This window comes from Rissa tridactyla, chromosome 10 (assembly GCF_028500815.1).
Source record: "Rissa tridactyla isolate bRisTri1 chromosome 10, bRisTri1.patW.cur.20221130, whole genome shotgun sequence".
Lineage (NCBI taxonomy): Eukaryota > Metazoa > Chordata > Aves > Charadriiformes > Laridae > Rissa > Rissa tridactyla.
In genome coordinates this window covers 549,376-574,276 of record NC_071475.1, presented here as the reverse complement: position 1 = coordinate 574,276, position 24,901 = coordinate 549,376, and the positions used below count along the sequence as shown (strand labels likewise).

Below are 24,901 nucleotides of genomic sequence, written 5' to 3'. Positions count from 1 at the left end.
TTTCATTCAAGTTACAGGAGCGTCAGTGTAGACTATTTAAGTGTAGTAACTCAAGATAACTTCACTATGGTCCAAACAAGAAGAATTAAATGTGGTAATTCTGGTACTCACAGGAAAATTGGGGGTTTACTGGCAACTACTGCTGCTCATTATGTGTGTTCCTACGTATCAAGTGAAATGGCTAAAAATAAAAACCAATTTACAAAATACGTGTTTGCCATTAATAGACTATAAATCTAGATGTCTGAAAGACATGGAAAAAATCTAGAGCCAGATATGCAAATGCAGACTCAGATTTTGTAATTCTTGAGCGCTTGCTAGCATAAATTGAAAATAAGGCAAAGACGACTATGCTCTCAGCTTTAGAATGTGAGCCAGAGCATTAAAAACATGGGCATGCAGAGGCTGCCACTTTGCCAACAAGGAGGACTACACTGGGAGCCAAAAGTAATAGCATAAGCCTTCAGCTCGGGCTAGAGAGCAAACAGAAAGGACTGTGACTGGGAATAAACACAGTCCTGATATAAATGGAGAAGATGTGCAGATGTGCAGCCACAAACGTATTATACGATTTGGGAACATGTGCTGCACTGGCTGGTCAAAACAAGGACACTAACCCTTAACCTCTACAGTTAAGTCTAGCATTAGGCACTAAGAAGTCATGGTTTTTGTGGATGAAAGATGCAATACATGCTATGCAGCAAGTTACATGTAAGTTAGAGAGAGAAAAGTAGCCAGATGAAGACGCTCTAAAAAAATCATAGGACATATGGGATTCAGATGCAAACTCGTGAGCACCAGGATGTCCATGTGAGTCACCAGGATCTGAAGGGTGCCTAGCAGTGGCAGGATCAAGCCCTCAATCTATAATAGATACGCATAAGAGAAGAATCATTATTGATGCTTGGAGAATTTTTAAGCTGAGTTTACTGTTGTTAACCAGGTGACAAGGAGCTGTGCTAGTAAGTGTTACTGGAAGCTGTCATTTTCAGCTGTCATTCTTGCTAACAGAATGCCACATAACATGATGCAAAACGCTGCACGTATTTCACCCACTCAGATTACACCTGCTAGCGAGATAAGCCTACATACTTAATTTTACTGTTCACACAGTGACCAAATGGAAATCAGAATTTTGTGCAGTTTCTAATATTTATGGGTTTGGTGTTATTTGTTTATGTTTTGTATAAAACTCATCCCATCTGTGTACCATCAACAGATTCCTAAGTAAAAAGCGACCCACAAAACCCATGCACCGCTAGCTAAAATGGGTTCCTTAGATTCATTGGACATTTTTATTACAATCTGGTATACCCCTAATGTTTTCACAATTTGCAATTAAAACAAAATCTTTTCCAATGTTTAGCTAGCAATAGCTAAATCTACCTCAGCTTAATCCAAGGGTAAAACTAAAACACATAAATTGTCATTTCTCTTGTCCTCAGCAAGTAATTTCATCTTGACAATGGACAATTTGTCTACAGATAGAAAGAATTCACACCTATAATTTAATTATATAAAAGCCAGTTAAGACAGATTCCAAAGCCAGCTGAATATCTGACTTTGATTATATTTCACTAGGTCAATTTCCTTCTCTGTCTAATAATCCCAGTATTGTTTGTAATAAAATGAAAACTGACATCTGCGTACCTGCAAATATCTTCTACATCAGGAACTCATTATAGACAAATAAATAACTCATGTGTGCAGCTTCGAATTTTTTGTATTTTTAATTTTCCTATGCCTTACATTTTGTCTGATCATGACAATATTCAGCACTCTATTTTAATAGGTTTTTCTTGTGCTGTCAATGGAGACTACAAAGTTTCCTTAAGATGCATCAGATCAACTAGCTCACTAATTCCTAGGGCAAAAAAGGTTTAATACTGAGCCACTCAGCTTAAATTGGTTCTGTATATTTTGTAACAATCATATTCTAAATATAGTAACTCCCCAAAGTTTTTACATTAATTTTCTTTGAAAAAATTCATGACCGACGGTCGGAGGAATTACCAGATATTGAAACGTGGCCATACTTTTACCTTGAAAGATGTTAAGTGTGTCTTTTTTTCTAAAGAATCATCGAAAACCTTCCCTTTACTTTCAGGAGGGAAAAAAAGTAAGTGTCATCATCATTCATACAGTCTATTTGAGAAAATTAGGAAGAGTTGGAAAGCAAAACCCAAAGAGTTAATAAACCTACACTATGAGAAACAATGTATTAGCCTATAGGTAGCTATCCATTATTATTAGACTCCTTATTATTGAAGGCTTGCATGTTTATAGCCAATTTTGCATCTCTGACAACAGACAGTGGAAGCAGAGATTTATATTTTGCCAATTTATTTTTTTTCTTTCTATCCTAAAAGAATGCCAGTTTACCATCTTAATTAACTTTACAGTGACATTATCTTAAAAACATCTCCACATTCTATAGTCTAGTATCACAGATGTTATCTGAGACTACACTCGGTTGTTACATTTTTTAGCTACAGCATATTTGCAACAAATGACCACATAAAATTAAGTGTGCATTCACTGGGTGAATACTACACCCTTAATTGCATCCAATATTCCACAACAGACGTGCTGTTAGTAAGTAGTCCCACTTGGCCAGACAAACTTGAAAACATTAAAAGTGTCAGCTGCTGTGAGTAACATAACCTAGAGTATAGTTCTGGTAAGATACCTCTTGAGAGAGCTCATCCATTTTTAACAGCTTGCTAATAGTGATCTTTACTAGTAATCAGTTTTCTTATCTCATAAATATTTTCTAATATTTCAACTGTTAGAATTATATTTGCTATAAGGTCCTAATTGCTGCAAAGACTTACTGCTGAGTGCCAAGTAGTACAGAATATTCTCATTGATTTTCAGCACCTATGGTAGGTACGTTCTGTTACAGTCTTTTTGAATGACCTTGGACAAATCACTCATATCAGATATTTAGGTACTTAAAGTTCACAGAAGAATGTAATGTCCTTAGATTGAAATGAGGTTAGGCAGAGAAATGTCCACCTGCATATTTAGGAGACCCTGGTCCTTTAAAAATCCGTGTGTCCTTTTTCCTCCGTTCTTATTTGTAAAATCAGTACTAATGATATCTCAAGTCTGTGTACAACTGTCTGTGTATATGTTGTAAGATTGTGGAGGTTTGTCCTGGTTTCAGCTGAGATAGAGTTAATTTTCTTCCCAGCGATTGCTGTGTTTTCAGATTTGGTATGAAAGGAATGTCATTAATGCATATCGTTTTAGTTGTTGCCAAGTGATGTTTATATTATTCAAGGACTTTTTCCAGCTTTCAGTAGAAGCTGAGAAGGAGCATAGACAAAACAACCGAATGGCCAATGGAATATTCCATACCATAGATGTCATGCTTGGTACGTAAATGCGGGCTAGCTGGGGCAGGGAGGAATCCACGATCTCTACTTGGGTCTGGCTGGGCAACCAGTTCACCAGACAGTGAGTGTGACTTGCGTCTTGTATATTCTTTTACCATTATTATTATTGTTATTTTCCTTTTCCATTATTATTCTATTGAACTGCCTTTATCTCAACCCACGAGGGGTTTTTTTCCCCGCTTTCCCCTCCTTTTCTCCCTACCCTTCTGAGGAGGGGAATGGGAGGGTGAGTGAAGAGGCTGCATGGTCCTAAGTTGCTGTTGGGGTTAAACCACAACAAGCGTCCATACCTGATGCCAGAGGGACATTTAAGGGCAGGAGTTTAAACAGTTAGGTTTTTTAATACCTTTTGCTGCTTCTACGGAGACAATGTCAGGCTCACAGCTCTTGTGATTTGTTGTTTCTGAATGGTTAACAAATGGTTTGCAGTCCCCATAGCAAGCAATGATGGTTGAGAACTTGCTTTGTTCTAATTTATGTTAATATCCTGAAGTATTTTGTAGAAATACTGCAAAAAGAGAGCTCTTAAGCTTAATCAGAAAAGACATACTCATACTTAAAAACCTTAGGCTTGCACGGAAAAAACGCTAGTCCAAAGGATATAAATGTAATACCACATTTATCCAAATGGAATACGCAAAAATAAGCAATGAATAAATTTGTTTCGAAAAATGTCTTTTTAGCCTGAGGAGTCCAGTAAGATGCTGTGACTGGAAAAAGTATGCAGCTGAGCTCGTCTCCTGCAAAACTCACCAAGATTTCCCACTGACGGTATGGTAAAACACAGTCGCTTTCTCCCTTGAACATTGAAGCTTGTTTAAAAGGAAACATAGCTCAGTGATTTATGAACTTACCCAGTATAACACATCAGTCCATCCTTCCATGGTTATACACTGGAACACAGTCAACATCGCAAATGCAAAATTATCAAAGTTGGTTATGCCTCCATTTGGTCCAACCCATCCACCCTTACATTCAGTGCCATTCATGACACACTGACGCCCATTCCCTGAGAACGCACAAGGTGCTGGATCTTCTTCAACTAGTATATCTGAAAAGAGACCATAAAAACCAGAACTTTAAGTTCTCAAATTTTTGCGAGTTAACTCTCTGCATGACAAACTATAAACCCTGCTGGAATCAACCTGAGAAATGCTGAGAAAGGCAACCTGTGGGAGCTTCAGAGCTTTTAGTGTCTCTCGTATCTGGGCCTTAACAGCCTTAAAATAAGGCTGAATCAAAACTGATTGTATAAAAGAACTTGAGGATTTAAACAGTAGAAAGAAACATGTAATAATACAACGTATCTTTTTAGAATCTCCCCGTGCTATTTTTTTTCTCTTCATTGCCATTTCTTCACTTCATACTAAATATGGACCATCAGGGAAACAGGCCTGGACTAGTTCTTCCTACATATAGTCTCCTTCATTACTTAGCTGACAGAAACATAGGTTTAGCCATCAAATACCGCCTTGTGATGTTTCACTCCTTCATAATTCTCCCATAACAAACACTTCCATTTCATCATTTCACCTGGACGGAGGAACATTATTTTCTTTCGTTGCTCATTTCAGAACTGCCCTTCTTACCTCACAGCCCCAACCTTGAAGGAGAGACACTGCCAGATTGTGAAGTCGGGAGACTGTATCTTCCCTGTAAAACTATCTAGCTCTTCAGCAATCAGAGATCAGAAAAAACTATTGAGTTGTCTTTTGAGGATAGTCACACTTACTATTTTCACTATTGACATTTCAGTTACACATTTCAGAAATGAAAACCTATTCAGAGCATGTTCCAGTCTCCAACTAGTTTACGTTGTTGTTGTTTTTTTAAATTTAATGCACTCTTCCTAAAATTACAAAATACTGTGAAAACTGGGGTTACAACTGTTCTAGTGCTTTGGCCCCTGTTCTCTTTCAAACTGAAATGCCACAGACTTGAAAGAAAACAGAATTAGTCCCTTAATTTAGTCAACGGTTTCACGACTTACCTGAATCAATAAGAAAACAAGATTTGTGCATTTTTCCAATAAAAAGTTCCAATCCTATAATAGCATAGATTATGATTACAAACAATACCAAAAGGGCAATATGGAGGAGGGGGACCATGGCTTTTATAATGGAGTTCAGGACAACTTGTAAACCTAAAAGAAAAAAAGAGAATAGAAGAGATGAACCAGGCTTCTCTGTATTGCCTTACCAAATTTTCTATAATTACACACTATTAGAAATTAATGATACAGGCACACAGAGTGAATCAGTTTTAAAGAAACTTCTACTGCCCAGAGCCAAAAATTGTTCCTATAACATAAAATACTTTGTAAGTATTTGACTTTGTGTCAAAGTCTCATTATTTCCTCTGTTAATAAAGGTTATGCCAGCGAAGCCAATCCTTCAAATGCGCCACAAGAATTTATGGCTTTTTAGAAACAAAGAGCATGTAGTCAGTGTGTGACTGTAGGTCATTTTATATGACCTTTAAAAAGTTCTGTACCACAACCACAACTTTGTGGCAAGTCCTGAGAATATGTATGTTCAGCCAATTGCAGAACTACTTTTGATGTGGAGGGATAAATGAAGTAGTTACCCAGGAAAACACTTTTTTACTCTGAACCAACTTACTTTTTCATCATTTATCCCTCACATCACTGTCAGAACTACTTAATTTTTCTTTTCTCCTTAATTAAATATTTAGCCAAATTTTTGTCTTACCAAAAGAAGTAAATCCTAGACTAATGAAGCTGCCACAGTGAGAAGAAAATATGGCTCATTTTTATTTTAATAGACTTCCCTTCTGACGTTTCATAAGACTGTTTCTTTCTTCACTGAAGTCCTTTTGCTAAATATATACCACCACGATCCTTTCCATGTAACAGACTATGATATAATAAACACAGCATTAGGATTCTTTTGAATGTCTGGGAAGAGCTGAATTGTAAGCCATGAACCTCTTATTCTGCCCAAATAGCTTCAGTAATTAATAATGTGTTAAAAGAAAACAGGAAAGATTCTCAGAAAAATGAACTGCTTTCTTTAAGTAATATTGTTCTATTTTTTAAGTTTCCTAATTTATCTGTTAGCTCTGAGATAAACAGAAGGCATTCATGTGCATTGGAGGGGGCAGGAAATATGAAATGCGTAATGTGCTTTGGCATACACTTACCAACATATAAACTATTTTAGGACCACCTACACTTTCAGATCTGCAGGGTTTTGGAATAAAAAAAAATCTGATTTTTTTTTTCTGGTATATTTGCATTTTAACACGTAATTTACTTTTATATAAAGCTTCTAAAAAGGAAGTGTATTCCCCTGTCTGCTTATTGAACTATGTAAGAAGATCATACACTGAATGAATTCACCATCTTTTGTTCAACTTGAAATAGGTTATCATTCATCTCAAAACCCACTATACACATAACCAAATAACAAAAAATCAACTTTATATTATCTCATTTCTGTTAGTGTCTGGAACAAGAAAGTTAAGTAGTCAGACCAGTTACAGTATTCACTCCAATGGAATTAAATAGAAAAGAGCTTACTGGGCACTCCTGATACAAGCCGGAGAGGTCGCAAGACACGAAAGGCTCTTAGGGCTTTGACATCAAAGCCTCCAGGTTTGCCACCTGAGTGGCTGCCACCTTCTGTTTCTTTGGTTAATTGTTCCAATATTACACTAAATAATCTAGAAAATGAGATGAAGGGTAAGGTCATCACCACCCATTTACCATGCAGTCAAAGGTATTAGGAAATTACTTGAACTACAGAGAATTCTGAAAAGCTGTTCAGCTGTCAAAATGAGAGGTATATTTACACATTAAGCCATGACAGGAAGAGTTATGAAGTGCAATAGTTTCTAATCCCTCCAGAGAGCAATGATCACACAGTATCAAATAAATTAACATTCTGCTTTTATACACAATCTGCTATTTTTAAATAAATGAAGCTACTTTGCCACTTCTTTGTTCAAACATTTGAGCTGTAAGGTTTGGAGAATTAGTTGTCTTCTCCTTACAACATGAAATAGATAATTACAATTCCACCACCCAAGTTTGTTGGAATATATGAACTCCAAGTGACACTGCGGTTCAATAACCTAAATACAGTCAGCGAAAACTGAATATATGAAAAATAATTGAAGTCCAACATTTAATAACACCAAAAAGATTTGTTTCTTACACATAACATCTTTGAAGATAAAAATATTCTCAGATGACTCATTTATTATATTGTATTTCTTCACTGCAGAAATGAACTAGTCACTCATTAGAACACTTTGGAAAACAAGAGTTTTATTTTTCTTTCCCACTTCTGGTGGCAATTCAAAGTGGCGCAAGTGGTTGAAGTGCAAAGTAATCTTAGGTTTATTTTTGTTTGGACCTGCATTTCAGATGCATGGTTTTCTAGACTGTGGCTAGACCATGCTAACTCTATTATCCTTTGCACAGAATCTGTAGTTCAGTAGTTGCAAAACTGAACTTCTGAAAGGATGAACTTCTGAAAGGATTATCAAGTCAGAGTTTTGTAATCCTGAAAAATGTTCCACACTTCTAAAGGACTCCTGAAATATGCAGGTTTTTGGATTTGTCAAGAAAATTTTTCACAACTCTGGTTCACAACTCCGTCATGCTGAATAGTTGCTAGAAATCATGTAACATTTAATAGGTTGCCCAAACTAGGATATTGAAGACTCTCTCTCCCCCCGGTAACCAATTGACTTGTATCAGTCAAAACCCATTCCTATTCTGCTCCATCCCCCTTCCAGAGTGAAACCCAGGCACAACAACTACAGAATTTAGAATGAACACCAGCAACCTACATACTGCGATAACCATGGAAATCCAGACATTTAATATTTCAGGTCCTGACTCAGCCCTATAATTTAATAGGAGCATAGTTCTAAGAAAATGAGCCATCTCAAAGATTTCAGAGTGACTATTCATGCTCTAAAGGCAGACACGATTAAACAGACTTCTGAATCAAGTCCCGAATTAAGAGAAGTTGTTTTCAGTCTGTCAGTCCATACATCATTCAGAAAGTTAAAAGGATACAGGCATAGGAAGGTGCTATGAAAGCCTTCTCAACCAGGAACTTATTCTTTCACAGAAATCAATGGAAATTATGTGGCATAGTACCCAGGCAATCTGTAGACTGCTCTGAAAGTAATTCATACTCTGGTTTCAGAAAGAAGTGACAAAGACAGGAGAAAACATCATTCACAGCTATGTCTACAGCCCTGTCATTTTATGCCTATCCTATACATAAAGCCATTTAGCTATAAAACCATCGATCTCCTTTATCACTTTTAAAACTGACATTTATATTCATCTAGAGTTTACCAAAGTTTAAATGACAAATTTGATGCAGTGGAAAAAAAGTCTCTATACATGCTTCCCTTTTCCTAGCAGAGATTTCTTTTGGTATAATTAAGATTTATGCATTTGGACTGCTACAGCTTCTGCTGAGAAAGCACATGAAGCAAATTTCATCTAATACATTCAATAGGGGACATCACAGCAGCTCTTTTAAAGCTACTAAAATACCTAATGAAATTTCACAATGAAACTAGTCAAATGGAATCAGATCTAGAAGTGATTCCGTATCCACCTTGGGTTATATATAAAAATCAATTTTTCACCTGGCTTTTAAGTATTAATTAAATAAATGGACTTATGCTTGCTTGCTTACTTGCTTATCTGGATTGTATTCTTCTTCAAAGAAGAAACAAAAATATTGCTCACAGAGTGCCAGAATGAAAACACTGCTCAGTTCTGTCAGTGCCTGATAAGTTATGAAGGGTCCACCTTGTCTTCCGGGCAGACTGATGACAACCTACACAATAATTTTATATTACAAAGCTTCTGGTCTTGAGCTAGGATTTAAATCTTAGTGTGGTATTTTAGGTATCTGATAAGATGTACTCCGTTTTTCTTTGTATTTTCCTTGTATTCAGTGTGAGCATTTGACCTAACTAGATTTAGCTTCCAATAATGAGCATTTTATGAGTTAATGGAAAATTTTTTAGTTATCATGTATTTAGGACACAGCCAAAGATAGAGGTCATGTTAATTAGACTGCTCCAGGGTTACTGTAACTCCATGGTCACTTGACAAGAGGGAAGAGGTCTATTCAAGTGACTGCCTGGCAAGAGAATAAAGCTCTTATGTGTGATAGTCTCCACACCCGCCCACCAAGCTTCCCCTTCAGGCACAGAGGCCAATCTGTTGAGAATGACCTGACCTGATGAAGGATCTATTTATATACAAATTTTAGTCCTGGACCAAAACTGCCCGAATACCAAGCAACTGGCCCAAATACAATCTTCTCAGCAACATTTACTATCTCAGAATCAAACAGTTATAAATTGGGTATTCATACATTCATGATATTTGCTCACATTTAACAATGCTTTACCGCAAACTCCTTTACTTTGCGTCTTTTTCTTTCCCTTAATATAAGGACATGAGCACAATGCTTCTGGGCCCGAGCAGTCACTCCTCTGAGGAGCAGAACAAACTCTCCAGGGTTTCCTAGTGCAGCAAGGCGCACGGGGCAAAAAAAAAAAACAAAACCCAAAACAAACAAAAAACAACAACAACAAAAATACAAACTGCATTTTTAACATACATTGTCCCCAAGGCAAGCCAAAATCATATATATATGGGGCCTGATGCACAGCCCCTCAAAGGAAAGTACTTAAGTGTTGTATTTTCCTCAGATTTTGGGAAGGTCAAGGAATGACTCAGTTAACTCTGTCTCCCCTGACCACTTGCTTCCACGAAGCATGTGGATTCTCCCAGAGGTCTTCATAGACTAGATGAAGGCCACATAACTGCAGCATAGGGATAAATGAATAAATGACATAACAATGTATGGACCTAAACCTTTATCGCACATCAGGAGTTCACCTTGGAAAAAATCAGATGGAAAACATTCTGCAAAACAACAACCAAGGAAAATTTTTGGCAGAACTCAGAATTCCCTGGGAACTTTTACTATAAAGCTGATTGTGTGACATAGCCTGCAGCAACAGATAGCACTGAAAACTTCTAGGACTTTGTTTTCAGTTTTTCGCTCATATCAGTTCATTCTTTTACTCCAAAGGAACAGAAATCAAGCATAGGCCACTACTCACAGCCAAACAGACCTGCATCTACCTCACTGTAAAGAAGATTTTAAATCTTTGTATAATGAAGGATAAGTTACTTACCCTACTACTACTATTACAAAATCCAATAAATTCCATCCGTTTCTAACATACGCATTAGGGTGTAATAATAATCCATATGCTATAATCTTCAAAAACGTTTCCACTGTAAAAATTATCAGGAAGGCATATTCTACTTTTTCCTGTAAAAGACAAAAAAAGTATAATGAAAGACAACGTAATTTAACAGCTCTTTTACTAGTTAGAATTTGCAGTAAGTGGTTAAGTTATATTGATCAGGACTAAGGACATACAATACTTCATGGCGATTTATTTTACAGGTTTTAATTGCATAGTAATTAACGATAGCTGTACTGACAAGGTTATAATTACATAGTTGCATGAGATTTTCCTGTTTTCACATTCTGTGAGAGAAAAAGGCTCTATTTCTGCAAACATGGAAGTATACTCTACCTTTGCTTAAGCAAATAGTCCCTTCCAGGTCAATAGGATTCTTCACATTCATTAAGACCAGCAAATGCTGCAGAAGAGGGCCCTGGTAATATCCTTAAAAAGGTATACAGTGGTATACTTACTTTCACTGTTCATTACGTCAGCCTTTATTTAATTAGGACCCACAGAGTTCTGCCTAATAAGGGAGTTTGAGACAGCGTTATCCCATACTAAGGGGATTCAAAAAGTTACGAGCTAATTATGAGTGTCTTCATTGAATTTTACAGTCTTGCAACTTTTTCATCTTGATGTGGAAGTTTACATTGACTTAATCTTCCTTCCACATCAGTGGAATTTCTTTAAATCACCCTAATGTGCTTGAAGAAATTTTAAGTTAATGGATCACCACCTCGCATCACTGAAGTTACGACTTCAGATTTCTTTCACTGCTTTCTTTAAACATTATTAGTTTCTTCATTTTACGAAAATTCTTACTTAAAAGAGAGTTATACGTTGAATCTCTTTTCCGAGCTAATTGGATAACATATTTTTTGTGGCTCCTTCTTTCTATAGTAACAGCATAATTGATTTGGATAAATTGTAAAAGCCACTGCTACCAAAACAGATCAGTGAACACATTTGTTCTTTTTACCTTCAGAAATCATCATCTCATCCCTTTGTATAATACCTTATTTAGTTATCTGTTGCTATGCAAATATTAGAGTAGAGAATAAAAGACACAAAGATAATGATTCACTTTTTAAAGCTTGTTCAGGAACACATGATGTTGCTCACTTATCACACACAGCGTTAATTATATGGACTATAATTGCTCAGTAAGGATTACAATCTTCTACTATCATATACGCAAATATAGCACAGACATTACACACAAAACTATGTATTTGTTATTTCTTACACAGCTTGGCACTTTCACATACAACCAAAGAAGCCCCAAGCCTTGATCATTTGCAATTTAAACAAAGATCTTTATATTTCACGTGCAAAGTCTTTGAGAGGCTAGGTTTCTTTTCCCCATGAAAAGGCCATTTAGGGTTAGTTATGTATAGGCTGTGATATACCCATTTATAAATCTGACACTGGTGACTTAATAAATGTAGAGGCTTATCGATAAACTAGATACTCCTCTCCAGGTCTTCATCTCCAACAAGCAACATGCTGGCATCACAATGAGAGGTAAGGTGTACTCCCAGGGCAAAGCAAGGACTCCTGGATCTCATTCTCTACTCAGCTCAGTCCCATACTCCTGCCTTTTTCCTCTGCTTTGAGTACACTTCATAAACTCTGGAGAGCTTCACCCAAAACAGCTTCTCCTCAGCTGCATTATATTTTGCATGAGAGCTCCTGGCCCAGTCAAACTGATGGACATCCTCCTTCTCCTCACTCCCTTCTCCAGATTTTTTTCTTAATTTATTTCAGTTGTCCCTTCTACTTAATTTATCATCAATAAACTGGAAGAATTACTGGATAACAAGAAGTGAAATGACCTCAGAGAAATGTGATGGTTTGTGCACCAAAAGTCATCACATTTGTTTGGCTAGAGAGCACCACAGATGTTACAATAATATGAATCATCAGCCTTCCTGAGAAACATACTGCAATAACACTTAAATTCAAGCAAATCCTACCATGTACACGTTTCACAGTAACAGCTATTTCTGTCTCCCTGCATATAACTAAGTCTGCAGCTTCGATATAGAAAGATAAATAATGTAAGACAACATAAGGAAGACAAAAAATATTATGGTTGGCATTTGCTATGGGCAAAATATATATCAAAATCATAGTAAAAGAAAAGGTGAGACAGGAGAGAGAGGAAGTTTCATATATGCAAAATTTCAACAGCTTCTTTACATAAAAGAGAACATAGGACACAGGACTGGATGGGACCTTCTGGGACAGGATAACTTCTTGGGTCATCATGTCCAGTGTCCTGTTATTACAGGCAAATATATACATTTTAATTCCACGCATCAACCTACCAGATTCCATCCTAAAAAGCATCTTTTCCCTCCACTGTTCCCCTTCAAAGAATGTTCTAACGCTCTTCTGCTATTTGGGCTAGGCACCAGTCCTAGTCCTGGTGTAACTTGCCTAACAGTCACATACCCTTGCAGTTCACTTCAATGTGACAGTTCAAGTCTAACAACTCTACCCTATCACTTAGCATCCATCTTTTAAAACAATATTGGTCTTGTTCCTGTTTATTTTATTTCCCTTGTATGGAAGCAGGACCGTTTCTTACTTCCTGAGCAGTATTGCAAACATTCTATTCAAACAATATGGGATGTAAGACAAGCTTATTTTTTAAACCCAGTGGTGGGCTTAAGGTCAGTGTGTGTCACTTCACAGGTGGACCATAAGAAACCTTGACAGCTAGAACAACAGAAGCCACAAGAATCTCAGCAAGGAAAAATGCAAAGTTCAGCACCCCAGTTAGATAGTCCCACCTAAATACAGGCTGAGAAAGGACTTGGAAGTCACACTGGGCACTGAGTTAAACAGGCGCTCACTGTAAATCAGACAACTTCCATATTGGGCTGTATTAGGAACAGCATGGTGTGCAGAGAGGGAAATTATTATCCACCTCAGTGCTGTGAGGCTATGATGCCGTGAAATGCCGAAGTTAAGACTCAATAGCCTCAGTGACTATTAAGCAGGCATTCTTTATTGCAGTGCCGGGCGCACAGGGGATTGCTCCACCTAATGTGCGCGCGGACGGATTTAGGTGTACAGTTTAAATACATACGATGTACGCATATTCACCAGTTTTCCAAGAAATTATTACCTATTCATTAACTCATTATTACAGGTTACTGCCCACTCCCACATGCGCACTAGAGTCTCTCGGTGGTCTTCAGAGACATCTGGTGGTCGTTTACTTCCTCCACTCCTCTTCATTGTTGTAACTTCTGGGTGAACTGCAGGCCTCTGCTCAACCCCTTTATTCTTGCCGGCGCATCAAAAGTGTTAGCTTTTACTAGTCTCTGCATTCCTCAGTAACCCTGGGCCCCTTGTTTTGAGAGATAAGCTTCTACTACAAGGTTATATTGACCTAAAGCATTCTTTCTTAAAAGATAGGAGATAAGTTCTAACATTTAGTACTACAACTGTTGCATCTGCTCTTTGTACAGCCTTAAGGCACACAGTCTCTTAAATGAAGCTCCTACTCTAATTTACAGTTCTAATATATTAAGCACCTACTTCAATTAGTTTAAAGCTTTAATATATGAAACCCTACTTCAGCTGCAACACTACTACAGTTTCAGGTCTCAGTTTAAAAAGGGTGTTGAGAAAGTGCAGACTCCAGTGAGGAAAGATCTCCTCTCCAGCAAGGAGGAAGCTAAGTGAAGGTCTAACAGTAGACTAGAACTACTTGAAGGGGGGTTAAAAAGACTATGAAGCCAAATGCTAAGTAGCAGCACATGGTAAAATAAGGGGAAACAGCCACAACCTGCAGGTTTAGAGGTTCACAGAATGTTAAGAAAACTTTCTTTATCAGAAGGGTAGTGCAGAATGGGAACAGGCAGCTTCAAAGCAGGAACTTCTGAAGATGCAAGTAGGCAAAGGTACAGCTGACCTGACCTAGTGCTGGCAACAGTCCTGCCAGGAACTGAAGGACTAGGTAACCTCCAGAGGTCTCTCCCAGTTAACAGTTCCGTAATTTCTATTATTCTGATATGATTATGATAATTCTTACATTATCACAGGGAAAGTACAGATAAATTCAGGGCATGTACAACTACGTACACCCGCTACACATTCAGCATGTAAAAGCCCCTGCATTCTACATAATGTTGAACACTGAAAGTTTTCCTTTCTTTCTGTGGAAAAATGTGTTTCCTTCCATCCTTGCTCCCTGTCGTAAAGCATATATACGCCTGGTTCCAGAATTTGCCCCTACAAACATATATCCATAATGTATAAAAGATACAATCACAGATGATGCTATTAACAGAGTCAATGGCATAAGGGAAACATGTTTTGTAACAACAGCCACTGGGCAATCCAACAGCCACCATTTCTTGAAAATCTTGAGAAAACAAATACAGGTATCTATATATCTACAATCAGAGAGGCCTATTATTTTCCAGCGTTTCATTTTTCCTCCTTTCTTCCTTTCCTTCCTTTCTTTTTCTTTCATGCTATCATGGTCTCAGTTGGGATACAGTTAATTTTCTTACTAGCAGTTGGTTTCGTACTATGTTTTGGATTCAGGATGAAATGTTTTCAGTTGTCGCTAAGCAATCAAGGCCTTTTCTCCTCCTGCTACCACTCTGACAACAAGTAGGCTGGGGTGCACAAGAAGTTGGGAGGGGACACGGCCAAGACAGCTGACCCCAGGTGACCAAAGGGATCTTCCATACCATGTGACACCATGCTCAGCATATAAAGCTGGGGGAAGGGGGGACATTCAGAGTTAGGGCATTTTGTCTTCCCAAGTAACCGTTACCTGTTATGGAGCCCTGCTTTCCCGAGGATGGCTGAACACCTGCCTGCTGATGGGAAGCAGTGAATTAATTTCTTTTTTGCTTTGCTTGCGTGCGCAGCTTTTGCTCTATCAATTAAACTGTCATTTTCTCAACGCAGGAGTTTTCTTCACTTTTACTCTTCTGATTCTCCTGCCACATCACAACTGGGGGGAGTAAGCGAGCAGTTGCACGGTCCTACCTCCTGGCTGGGGTTAAACAAAGACACATGCTCTCACACACTCACTTCTTTTTTTTTTTTTTTGCTTTTCTTTTTTTTTTTTTTTTTTTTTTTAAAATCGCAACTTGCGTCTTTCTCAGATGCCAGATGAATGATTTGGCCCAGCAGTTAACAATATTCAAAGTACAGGCTGTGCTTTATTTACAGCCTGTTGTTATTTTTTTTTTTAAAATAAGTAGGCAGCCAACATGTTCTAACAAAAACTGCAAAGTTAACAACCTGCTCACCCTCAGGAAGGTACTGGCAGTCCCTTCTCACACTTCCATAATTTCTTACCAGTCACTATGGACATCAATTTTTGCCTTTGCAACCAAGATACATCTGTAGGCCGTACATCACCTAGCATGTCCAGAGTTCAAGCAACCATTACTCAAAAGTAAATAAAGTTTAATCTATCCTACCATTTTCAGTATTATTGGAAGAGCTGCTAACGTAGAATTGCTATGTAAAAATAAATCTGAAATAGTAAGAGATTAATTTAAAAATACAGACCGAAGATTGTAATTCTAACAGTTTATGATGCACATATTTATCTGCTTTTTTTTCTCTATAGTGGAGAAGACTATCCCTGCACATCTTATTTTGTTTGAATTAGTTGAGATCTTTAAGCGAATACTTGATTTCATTAAAAATGGAAGTAAGAACACTAAGAAACAAGACAACCAAACAAAAAATAGGGAAATACTAAGAGTAATTGACTGCCTGAAAAAAAAAAATCTGTATTAAAAGAAACTGAGAAGACAATTTTAGTTCTAAGAAACTGCACAGATTAAATTAGATATTGTACATAAATTCTAATATCTATTATTGCATTTAGTTCTGTATTGCATCAAATAAGTAGCAGAGAAAAAAACCTGCCAGCTGTAAATCTAAAGAAGTTATGATGTACAAAAATATATCTGTATTACTAAGGATCTAATCCTATGGCTGTATAGATTAATAGTAGTTTGTTCACTGATTGGATATCACCCAGAGACAGGTCATCTCTCTTTACAGGCGGCTGATTCCTGCATGGCTGTCTAACTCTTGTTAATGTTGCTCAAAATCTTCCAAGTCTCAGCAATTGTTTTCTGAATATATGATGGAACAACAGGACAGATAAGATACACTGCCTTTCTGATGGAGACCCGCGAGCTCCATTTTGATATTGATCATGGAGTACAAAACAAAGGCTAACCTTATCCACTGAGTTTCAGTGAACTCATTAGAACTTCATTTTCTCAGCAGAAAAAATGCATTTGCTTTCTTATTTTAAGTAGATCAGCTTAGCAGAAACCCTGTTGCTCAGGAAGAAATCTTCCCCCCCCACCACCAGATGGTGTATATTAGTCATCATTTATTATCTTAATTTTTTCAAAATCTCAGAAAGAAATAATGCAAAGCTACTGTTACATGTTGCAGTATGAGGCACCAAAACTCTGCATTTAGCTTAAGATGTCTCACAAGATAATGGTTTCAAAATAAAAAGCCATTAATTTGCAAAACCTTAACCTATTATACTATGTAATTAAGTCTTCTCATATTAATTCTACTTTCTGGGCATCAGAGATGGGAGTTATTTCTTAACTGGGGAAATACACTTTTGCATCCAGAGTAACACACAGTAAAAACTGCTTAGCAGATAAAAGTGACTCAATTTAAGAGAAGTAACCAAACTGAGCAACTTTCTGCGGTTTAGACATACGCAAAACCAGATACGTTGACATTCTTGATTTGGGAACTAATAATCAATAATGTGCTATTAAACAAGATGTGTGACTGATGCCTTGACAACATACAAAGCCATTTATCTTTTTGACAAACAGCCATTCTTTCCAATTAAGCCATTGGCAAAATGCTTTTATAACACAGAAAAGTAACTGGGTTTTGAATTTCAAAATAATTTAATTTTTCACTTCATATACCTGTGATCCCCTGAAAATCATTTGTGAGCTGCACCACAGTAATACTAAAAAAAGAAAAGGAACGTAAACCTATTTATTCCCACATGTGGAAAATGCTGTAGCAGTTTCCCAATATAAAAAATAAAACAAACAAGAAATCCATATACCTGGCACAAAGAAAACGGCACAAAAAAAAGCTTTGTTTCTGCTTTTATAGCTGATGAAATAATTTACTTCCTAGAATAGACATAGAAATTACTCTCCCTTTATTAGAAGAATTAGAATTATTTATCACTCAAGAATTCAGTGATAACTATTCAGTTAACTATGTCTTTAGATACGTAACAGCAAAAAAGGGAGGGAGAGTTTGACAAACAATGTTTTAAGGATTTGTGTTCTGATCAATTCAATTAAATTATGTTGCGTCTTCCTGATCAGTCCTGATGCACCTGAGGGAATAGACCTACTGCTCTCAACTGCATCAGATGTCTGCATTACTGTTCCTGTAAGTGCAGCTTTGCTTTTTGACAGAGGAGCTCTGCAGCAACTTTAGAAAATATAATTATACTTTTTTAATACAGATATGGGCCAACAGCCATTGTTTCCATACTTCAAGTGCACATTCTTTGTACGTGAGACCATTTTATGGTTGACCAGCATTGTCCCCAGGACACACACATCCCCACGTCTCGAAGTACAAAGAGCTGGACAGACCTCAGAATTCCTGAGGACTAGGATTCCAGTGTGTGAAAGGACACAGCTTGTGTAGATATTGTACTTTAAAGAATCATTTAACTGCTCATATCGATTCCACTTTTGGTGACTAAATTATCTCTATGTTTCTAGTTGAGTAGTAGCATTCCTCCTTAAACAGTAACTGCTGAAAAACTTTATCAAACAGGCATCCCATCAAGATACATATGCTAAAGAAAAATGTTTCCTGAAGGTATGGACAAAGATTCAAGTAGTTCTTTCCAAAATTCATAAATTCGGAAGGAATTTAGTGGAAAGAGTACTGATGTGGCTAAGCCGCTTTCATATATTAACTTATAATATGTCTTTATGCATTCAGAAGACTGTTTTGGGAAACTTTGAGAATGCATTTCCTAACCCTTATGATACGGTTCAGCAGTCAGAATCTCAGCAGATTCTTGAATTTACAAAAGTAACTACTACAAAAAGCGTAAGGAACATAGCTTTAGTTGTGAGAGTCTGGAATAATAAAACTGAAATGAACACATTGGCTCACATGTAAAATCCAGGGCAACTCTGGGCAGGAATTTGGCATTAGGCCCAGAAATATCTCCAGTCTTCTGAGGCTCTTTACAGGACACCATCATCGCAGTGCAGATCCAGACGCTTTGGCAGTTAGCACTTATAGCAAGGCTGATACTTAAAAGTCAGTATCAAATGCAAACTCCATATTTAGGAGTACAACTAAGTAGGTGCTACACATCATAAACATTCATAAACCAGTTTTATATAAAACTGAAGGGATTCCACATTCCTAGTACCACTGCCAAGCAACAAATCTTACTCACAGAATTTTCACTGTGAATTCACAATCACTTGCTATAGCCCCAATCAATAGCAGTTCTACCCTCTGCATCTCAAGTTGGCCTTTACGCTTGCAAGAAAAGAATGTTCAACAGGACATCTCAAGTACTGAGCACAGCAAACAAAGTGGATGTGCAAGCTATACACTGAAGTGTAATTGAGATGAAGTATAATTAAAATTAAGCATAATTAAGTTTCTTAAAGCCCCCTTTTTATCAATGTAGTCTGAAGTAGCATTTGAATAACATATCACTGAAATAGTATCTCAACCTTCAAAGAGTGATTTAGGTAGCAGTAATGCCTATACTTTCATCTGACAGATTCTGGGAGCCAGAGATAGATGAATAAGCAGATCATGTTTAACACTTTGATTGCTCTTTTTCATTATTTCCTGTAATCACTTCCTCTGAATGCACTGTAGACCTGCATTTCATCTTTCAGTGTGATTGCTTCTCATATTTTTAATCATGTATTTTCCACATTACCTTGTGAATAACACAACAACGGAGGTAGAGTTAAACACCTCAGTTCTGTAAACAAGCGTTTGTACAGACTGGAACATGCTGCATCCAAATGACACATTTTCATACTGATTACAGGCATCTGTGTGGATCCATGCTGGTTTTGCTCATGTAAAAGTTCTATTTAGTACATACGCTAAATACGTTATTTTCCACTCATAACATTAAGTAGGAAAAACGCCAGTTCTTTGTCTAGTTTTTTGCGACGCTATATTTAGGTGGAACTCTCTCTGCTGTCTGACAGGTAATACATAGCTTTGCTGAACAACAGCTAGGTGGAAACAACAGACATAACCATTCTGTATGCACACTATTAAACACACTACTCGCAGTCTCTTACATACCCTTATAGTGGCACAGACTATCCTTCTGTTTCATAAGTGTTCTGAACACGGTCAATGATATGATTTTTGACATCACCTCATAAATGACTAAAACTGCAACCGACCTCCCATAAATTTACCATATACTGAAAAATTATGAAAGGGACAATGAACCAATCGCTTCGCATTGACTGTACACTTGCAAGGTGTGAAAGGTAAGTTGTAGAAATGCTAATAGGCAGTGACATGTGAGATTCAATCCTAAATCCATACAACTCCATTTGAAGATTGAGCACAGTACGCCAAAGAATCTGAATTGCACAACAGAAAGCAGGCCAAGTAAGTAATAAAGAATATAACTGGAATAGAATCCAAATTATTTGGATGTCTTTCTGCCACCCACTAATTGATGATACTCAAGAGAATAAGGTCAGCAAAATAACGAAAGTAGAAGAGACAATATTTATGCATACTGTCACGTTGTCACATAATTTTACCTTACATAGTTGACCAGAGTCAGTGTCAAGTGATGAATTAAACCTGCATCTAGTCATAAAACATTAAAGTAATGTTAAATATATTTTGTTACTTGCTAGCAGTTTTATTTCTTTGTAAGATAGCAGGTTTAGGCTAGAAAACAAGTGGGTGAGAACATTGCTAGGTGTCAGATACTTTAGCAAACATCTTCAAATTCTCTGAGAATTTATAAACCGAGAGAATTTTCTAATCCCTATAAATTCAACTCTTACCATGGAGAAACCCACAACTAGAAAACAGACAGGAACACTGACAGCAGTAAATTCTCCACTGAATTTTTTATATATAATGTTGGAACTTGGAACATTTTCAAATGTTAAAAGACTAGTAACAAGCCCACTTTGTGTGTTCAACAAGTGTTGAACTTGTTGACTTCCCAGAACATTCAAAGAGAAACTAAAAAGAAGGGCAAGGGGGGTTGCGGGGGAATCTCCAGAAGCCAAAATAAATTATTTTTCCTTAAAACAGAAAAATTCTAGACCAAAATCTCACCAATTAAATCACAGCAATCACATTTCAGCATTTCAATATGAAACACACAAGATAAAAAAAAAAGCTCTAAAAATACTCCTATGTGAGTTTTCCTCATGTTTTCTGTGAGTACACAGATATTTTCCTGCTAACCGTACTTAAAACCACATATATTGATACTATATAAAGTATAGTTTTTCTTTAAAAAAATGTCATAAAAATGTGGTCAACCTATTCAGGTGATACTGCAATAGCCTGGATTTAAGCCTATCTCCACTTCTTCCTATGTCCACTTTCTGATTGTTTCATAGTTTTCCAATCTGTTTATTTCATTCTTTGACTACTACAGTTCCAAAACGTACAAAAGAGTGGCTCTTCTATGTCTAATGGTCACTTTGTGCTCAGCTTTTATGTAGGTGAGCTTACCTAAACAGAAGTCTATCCCAACAGACAGATTATTTTCCAGAAGACACTTCATGCAAGCTTTCTTCAAGTCGCTCTAAAGAAATACGGCATCCCAAACAAAAAGGAAGTGAGAAGATCAAAAAGGTAACATTTTTGTGGGTTAACTATTCATTGACAGCTATACAGTGTTCCAGTGCTGTGTTTTAAGAATGCGAAGGACTTTTTGTAAAAAAAGATTAAAAAACAATACGGAGAACAGATTGGTTCTGTAGAGATGTTCTGCACTGCTAAGTGTCAGCTGGGAAACAGAACAATGACATATTCATTGAGTAGGTGTTTTCTGCCCTAGATTTATCCATCTGATTGCAAATCTAATTTCCACTTTGATTACAAAAGAACTGGGGAAGACCAACAGAATAGTTTCATTACCGTACTTCACTCATTAATCTGTCAGATATATGACTACAGAAGAGCTTTACCTTTGTCAGTTTAAAACCTACAGAATGGTTTGTTACAAGCCTACCCAATGGGACAATCTGTTTTTCTAAACACCTTTAGCAGGACAGAAGCTTTCATTATGTAAGGCTAAATAATTTAGTCTTAGTTTGGGTTTTTGTTGGGGTCTTTTGGGGGAGTTGGGGGGTGGGGGGTACTACAGTGGAGAAAGTTAAAGAAATCCCCATGAAATAAGGCTTTCAAAAACTCAAACACCCAAACAAGATCCGTAACCTACCGTATGTCCCGGTCTGACTGTGAAGTCTCAGAATATGAAGGGAGGACATGGTTAGGTCTATTACTTTATTGGAATTTTTCTAATCACCCTTCTCAAGTTTTACATGGAAGACTCCTTGACCATTTGTCTACCAGGGAGTTATGTCCACCTGTAGTCCAGCATTGTCTCCTGCAAGCCAGCAAGATCAAGGAAAGAACACTGTCCTCAAATCCTCTGCTTTTGTAGAGCAGTCAGCTTCCATGACAAGGATTGGGTCTTCTGTAGCAGAACAGGCTACAGAATTAAAGTATTATATATATTAAAAAAAAATAATCAAAAAGGGCTTTAAAAAGTACTAGTGGATGCGAATCCCTTCTATTGGGATAACAGTGTTAAGAAAATTCATCAGAGAAATATGTATTTAGTTCTTAATTTCTTGTTTAATATTTCCTAACATCAGATCATCACTAGAATTTCATACAAGGTACTGAGTGCAATACCTGATGTGTATATGACAATTCTATACTGAGGAGAAGGTATGATTGGTAAATAACATCTTCCACTGTGAAAGATGTAATGCCTTTCTGGTAGCGACATGCTACATGCTCTGTCATCTCTTCGGAATTTTTTTTCCTTCTAGAAAGAATTTCTTAACTACTTAGATACACATTAATTTACTTTATATTTGTTAGTAGGTAACGTGCAGTACTGCACTATAAAAGGTAACACCAAAGCAAGTCCAGGAAGACTGCATTACTTAGAAGCCGACAACCTGCCAGAGCATTAGAAATCATAAACTATAAAAACGTCAATGCAATGATGTTAGTGAAATAAACTTTCAAGTATAGGAGAGGGCAGGACAGAATTCTCCTTGTAGACACTGTTCAGAACAACAATGTGGAGAATAAAAAAAAAAAGTGTTTATGTAAACTGACAGGAGAATGGCCTGCAATATCCCTGAAAATCTTAAAGCACCACTTTATCCTGGATGGTCTCAGTTTACTGAAGAAGTCCTTCCTAGTACTTTTCTTCTTCTGTGGTTGTTTTTGAACCAAATGCTTGAAGGGTCTATTTAATAAAAAATTTATTCTGCAAATTATCAAAAATCAAAGACTTTACACTGATAAAAGACTTCGTTATGAAATAATATCTTGTAGAATCATAGAATCATTTAGGTTGGAAAAGACCCTTGGGATCATCGAGTCCAACCATCAACCCCACTCTACAAAGTTCTCCCCTACACCATATCCCCCAACACCACATCTAAACGAGTCTTAAACACAGCCAGGGATGGTGACTCCACCACCTCCCTGGGCAGCCTATTCCAGTGTCTGACCACTCTTTCTGGGAAGAATTTTTTCCTAATGTCCAGCCTAAACCTACCCTGCTGCAGCTCGAACCCATTCCCTCTTGTTCTATCGCTAAAGACCTGTGAGAAGAGACCAGCACCAACCTCTCTACAGCGTCCTTTCAAGTAGTTGTAGAGAGTGATGAGGTCTCCCCGCAGCCTCCTCTTCCTCAAACTAAACAGTCCCAGCTCCTTCAGTCGCTCCTCTTAAGATTTATTCTCCAGGCCCTTCACCAGCTTCGCTGCCCTCCTCTGCACTCGCTCCAGCACCTCGAGATCTCTCTCATATTGAGGTGCCCAGAACTGGACACAGTGCTCAAGGGGTGGCCTCACCAGTGCTGAGTACAGGGGGACAATCCCCTCCCTCCTTCTGCTGGTCACACTAGTTCTAATACAAGCCAGGATGCCATTGGCCCTCTTGGCCACCCGGGCACACTGCTGGCTCGTGTTCAGCCGCTTGTCAATTAGAACCCCCAGGTCCTTTTCTGCCAGGCAGCTCTCCAGCCACACTGCCCCAAGCCTGTAGCGATGCGTGGGGTTGTTGTGGCCCAAGTGCAGGACCTGGCACTTGGCCTTGTTGAAGCTCATCCCGTTAGCATTGGCCCATCGGTCCAATCTATCCAAGTCTCTCTGTAGATCCTCCCTACCCTCATGTAGATCAACACTCCCGCTTAGCTTCGTGTCATCTGCAAACTTGCTGATGATACGCTCTATGTCCTTATCAAGGTCATCAATAAAGATGTTGAAATAGTTGTAGTAAGATGTTGTAGTAAATTCCAGATATGCAAAATTTAATTTGGCTGCAGAAATTGGTATTTCCCTGCAGCAATAAAACGCAGGGAGATTTCCATTTTGTGTGCCCAGGAAGTATTTGAGTATCTATGACAGGGAAGACCTCTGTAATTCTTTCAACTTGAAAAAAAGGCTCAATGAACATGAAAACATTTTCATCACACATCTGAGGGTCAGACTGCTCTGGCTGTTCCAGAACCAAGAAAATGTAGATCTGTAGAGAAAATACAGTTGCAATGATAGCGTTCAATGGAAGCCCTTTGCTTCCTAAAGTAAAAGGACAGTAGCCTGGACATACATTGCAAACATAGAGCACAAGGTAAAGAAATATTAAGAGGTGGAATGGCTCCCTATAAATATAAAGGTGCTCCAAGAAAAAAATCGAAACATAGCACAGCTAAGACACAAGTTTGTACCCAGTCCACAAATCAGATCAGTGGTATACCCGTTCTGATTCAGCTCTGCTCAGCTACAATACTGGTCCACTCTTACGGAAAGTCATTAAAAAATGGAAACATATTTAGTTTTATATTAGTAATAGCACCATCAGGAATCCTTAGTCTTTTCTTCATTCTAACCATGATAGAAAAGTGTTCAACAAAAGTAACAAAAAATGTACTA

The 24,901-nt window shown here is 37.5% G+C and overlaps 1 protein-coding gene across 1 annotated transcript in view; it reads right to left on the bottom strand.

Annotated features, from left to right (window-relative positions):
• Nucleotides 1-24,901, bottom strand: part of CACNA1D (calcium voltage-gated channel subunit alpha1 D) — a 198,034-nt gene that overhangs the window by 112,941 nt on the left and 60,192 nt on the right. The window contains exons 4-7 of the mRNA XM_054215757.1: nucleotides 10,611-10,750; nucleotides 6,943-7,085; nucleotides 5,392-5,544; nucleotides 4,256-4,452 (exon numbers count right to left, since the gene is read on the bottom strand). Of these exons, the coding sequence (XP_054071732.1) occupies nucleotides 4,256-4,452; nucleotides 5,392-5,544; nucleotides 6,943-7,085; nucleotides 10,611-10,750 (633 nt within the window). The remainder of the gene's footprint in view (nucleotides 1-4,255; nucleotides 4,453-5,391; nucleotides 5,545-6,942; nucleotides 7,086-10,610; nucleotides 10,751-24,901) is intronic.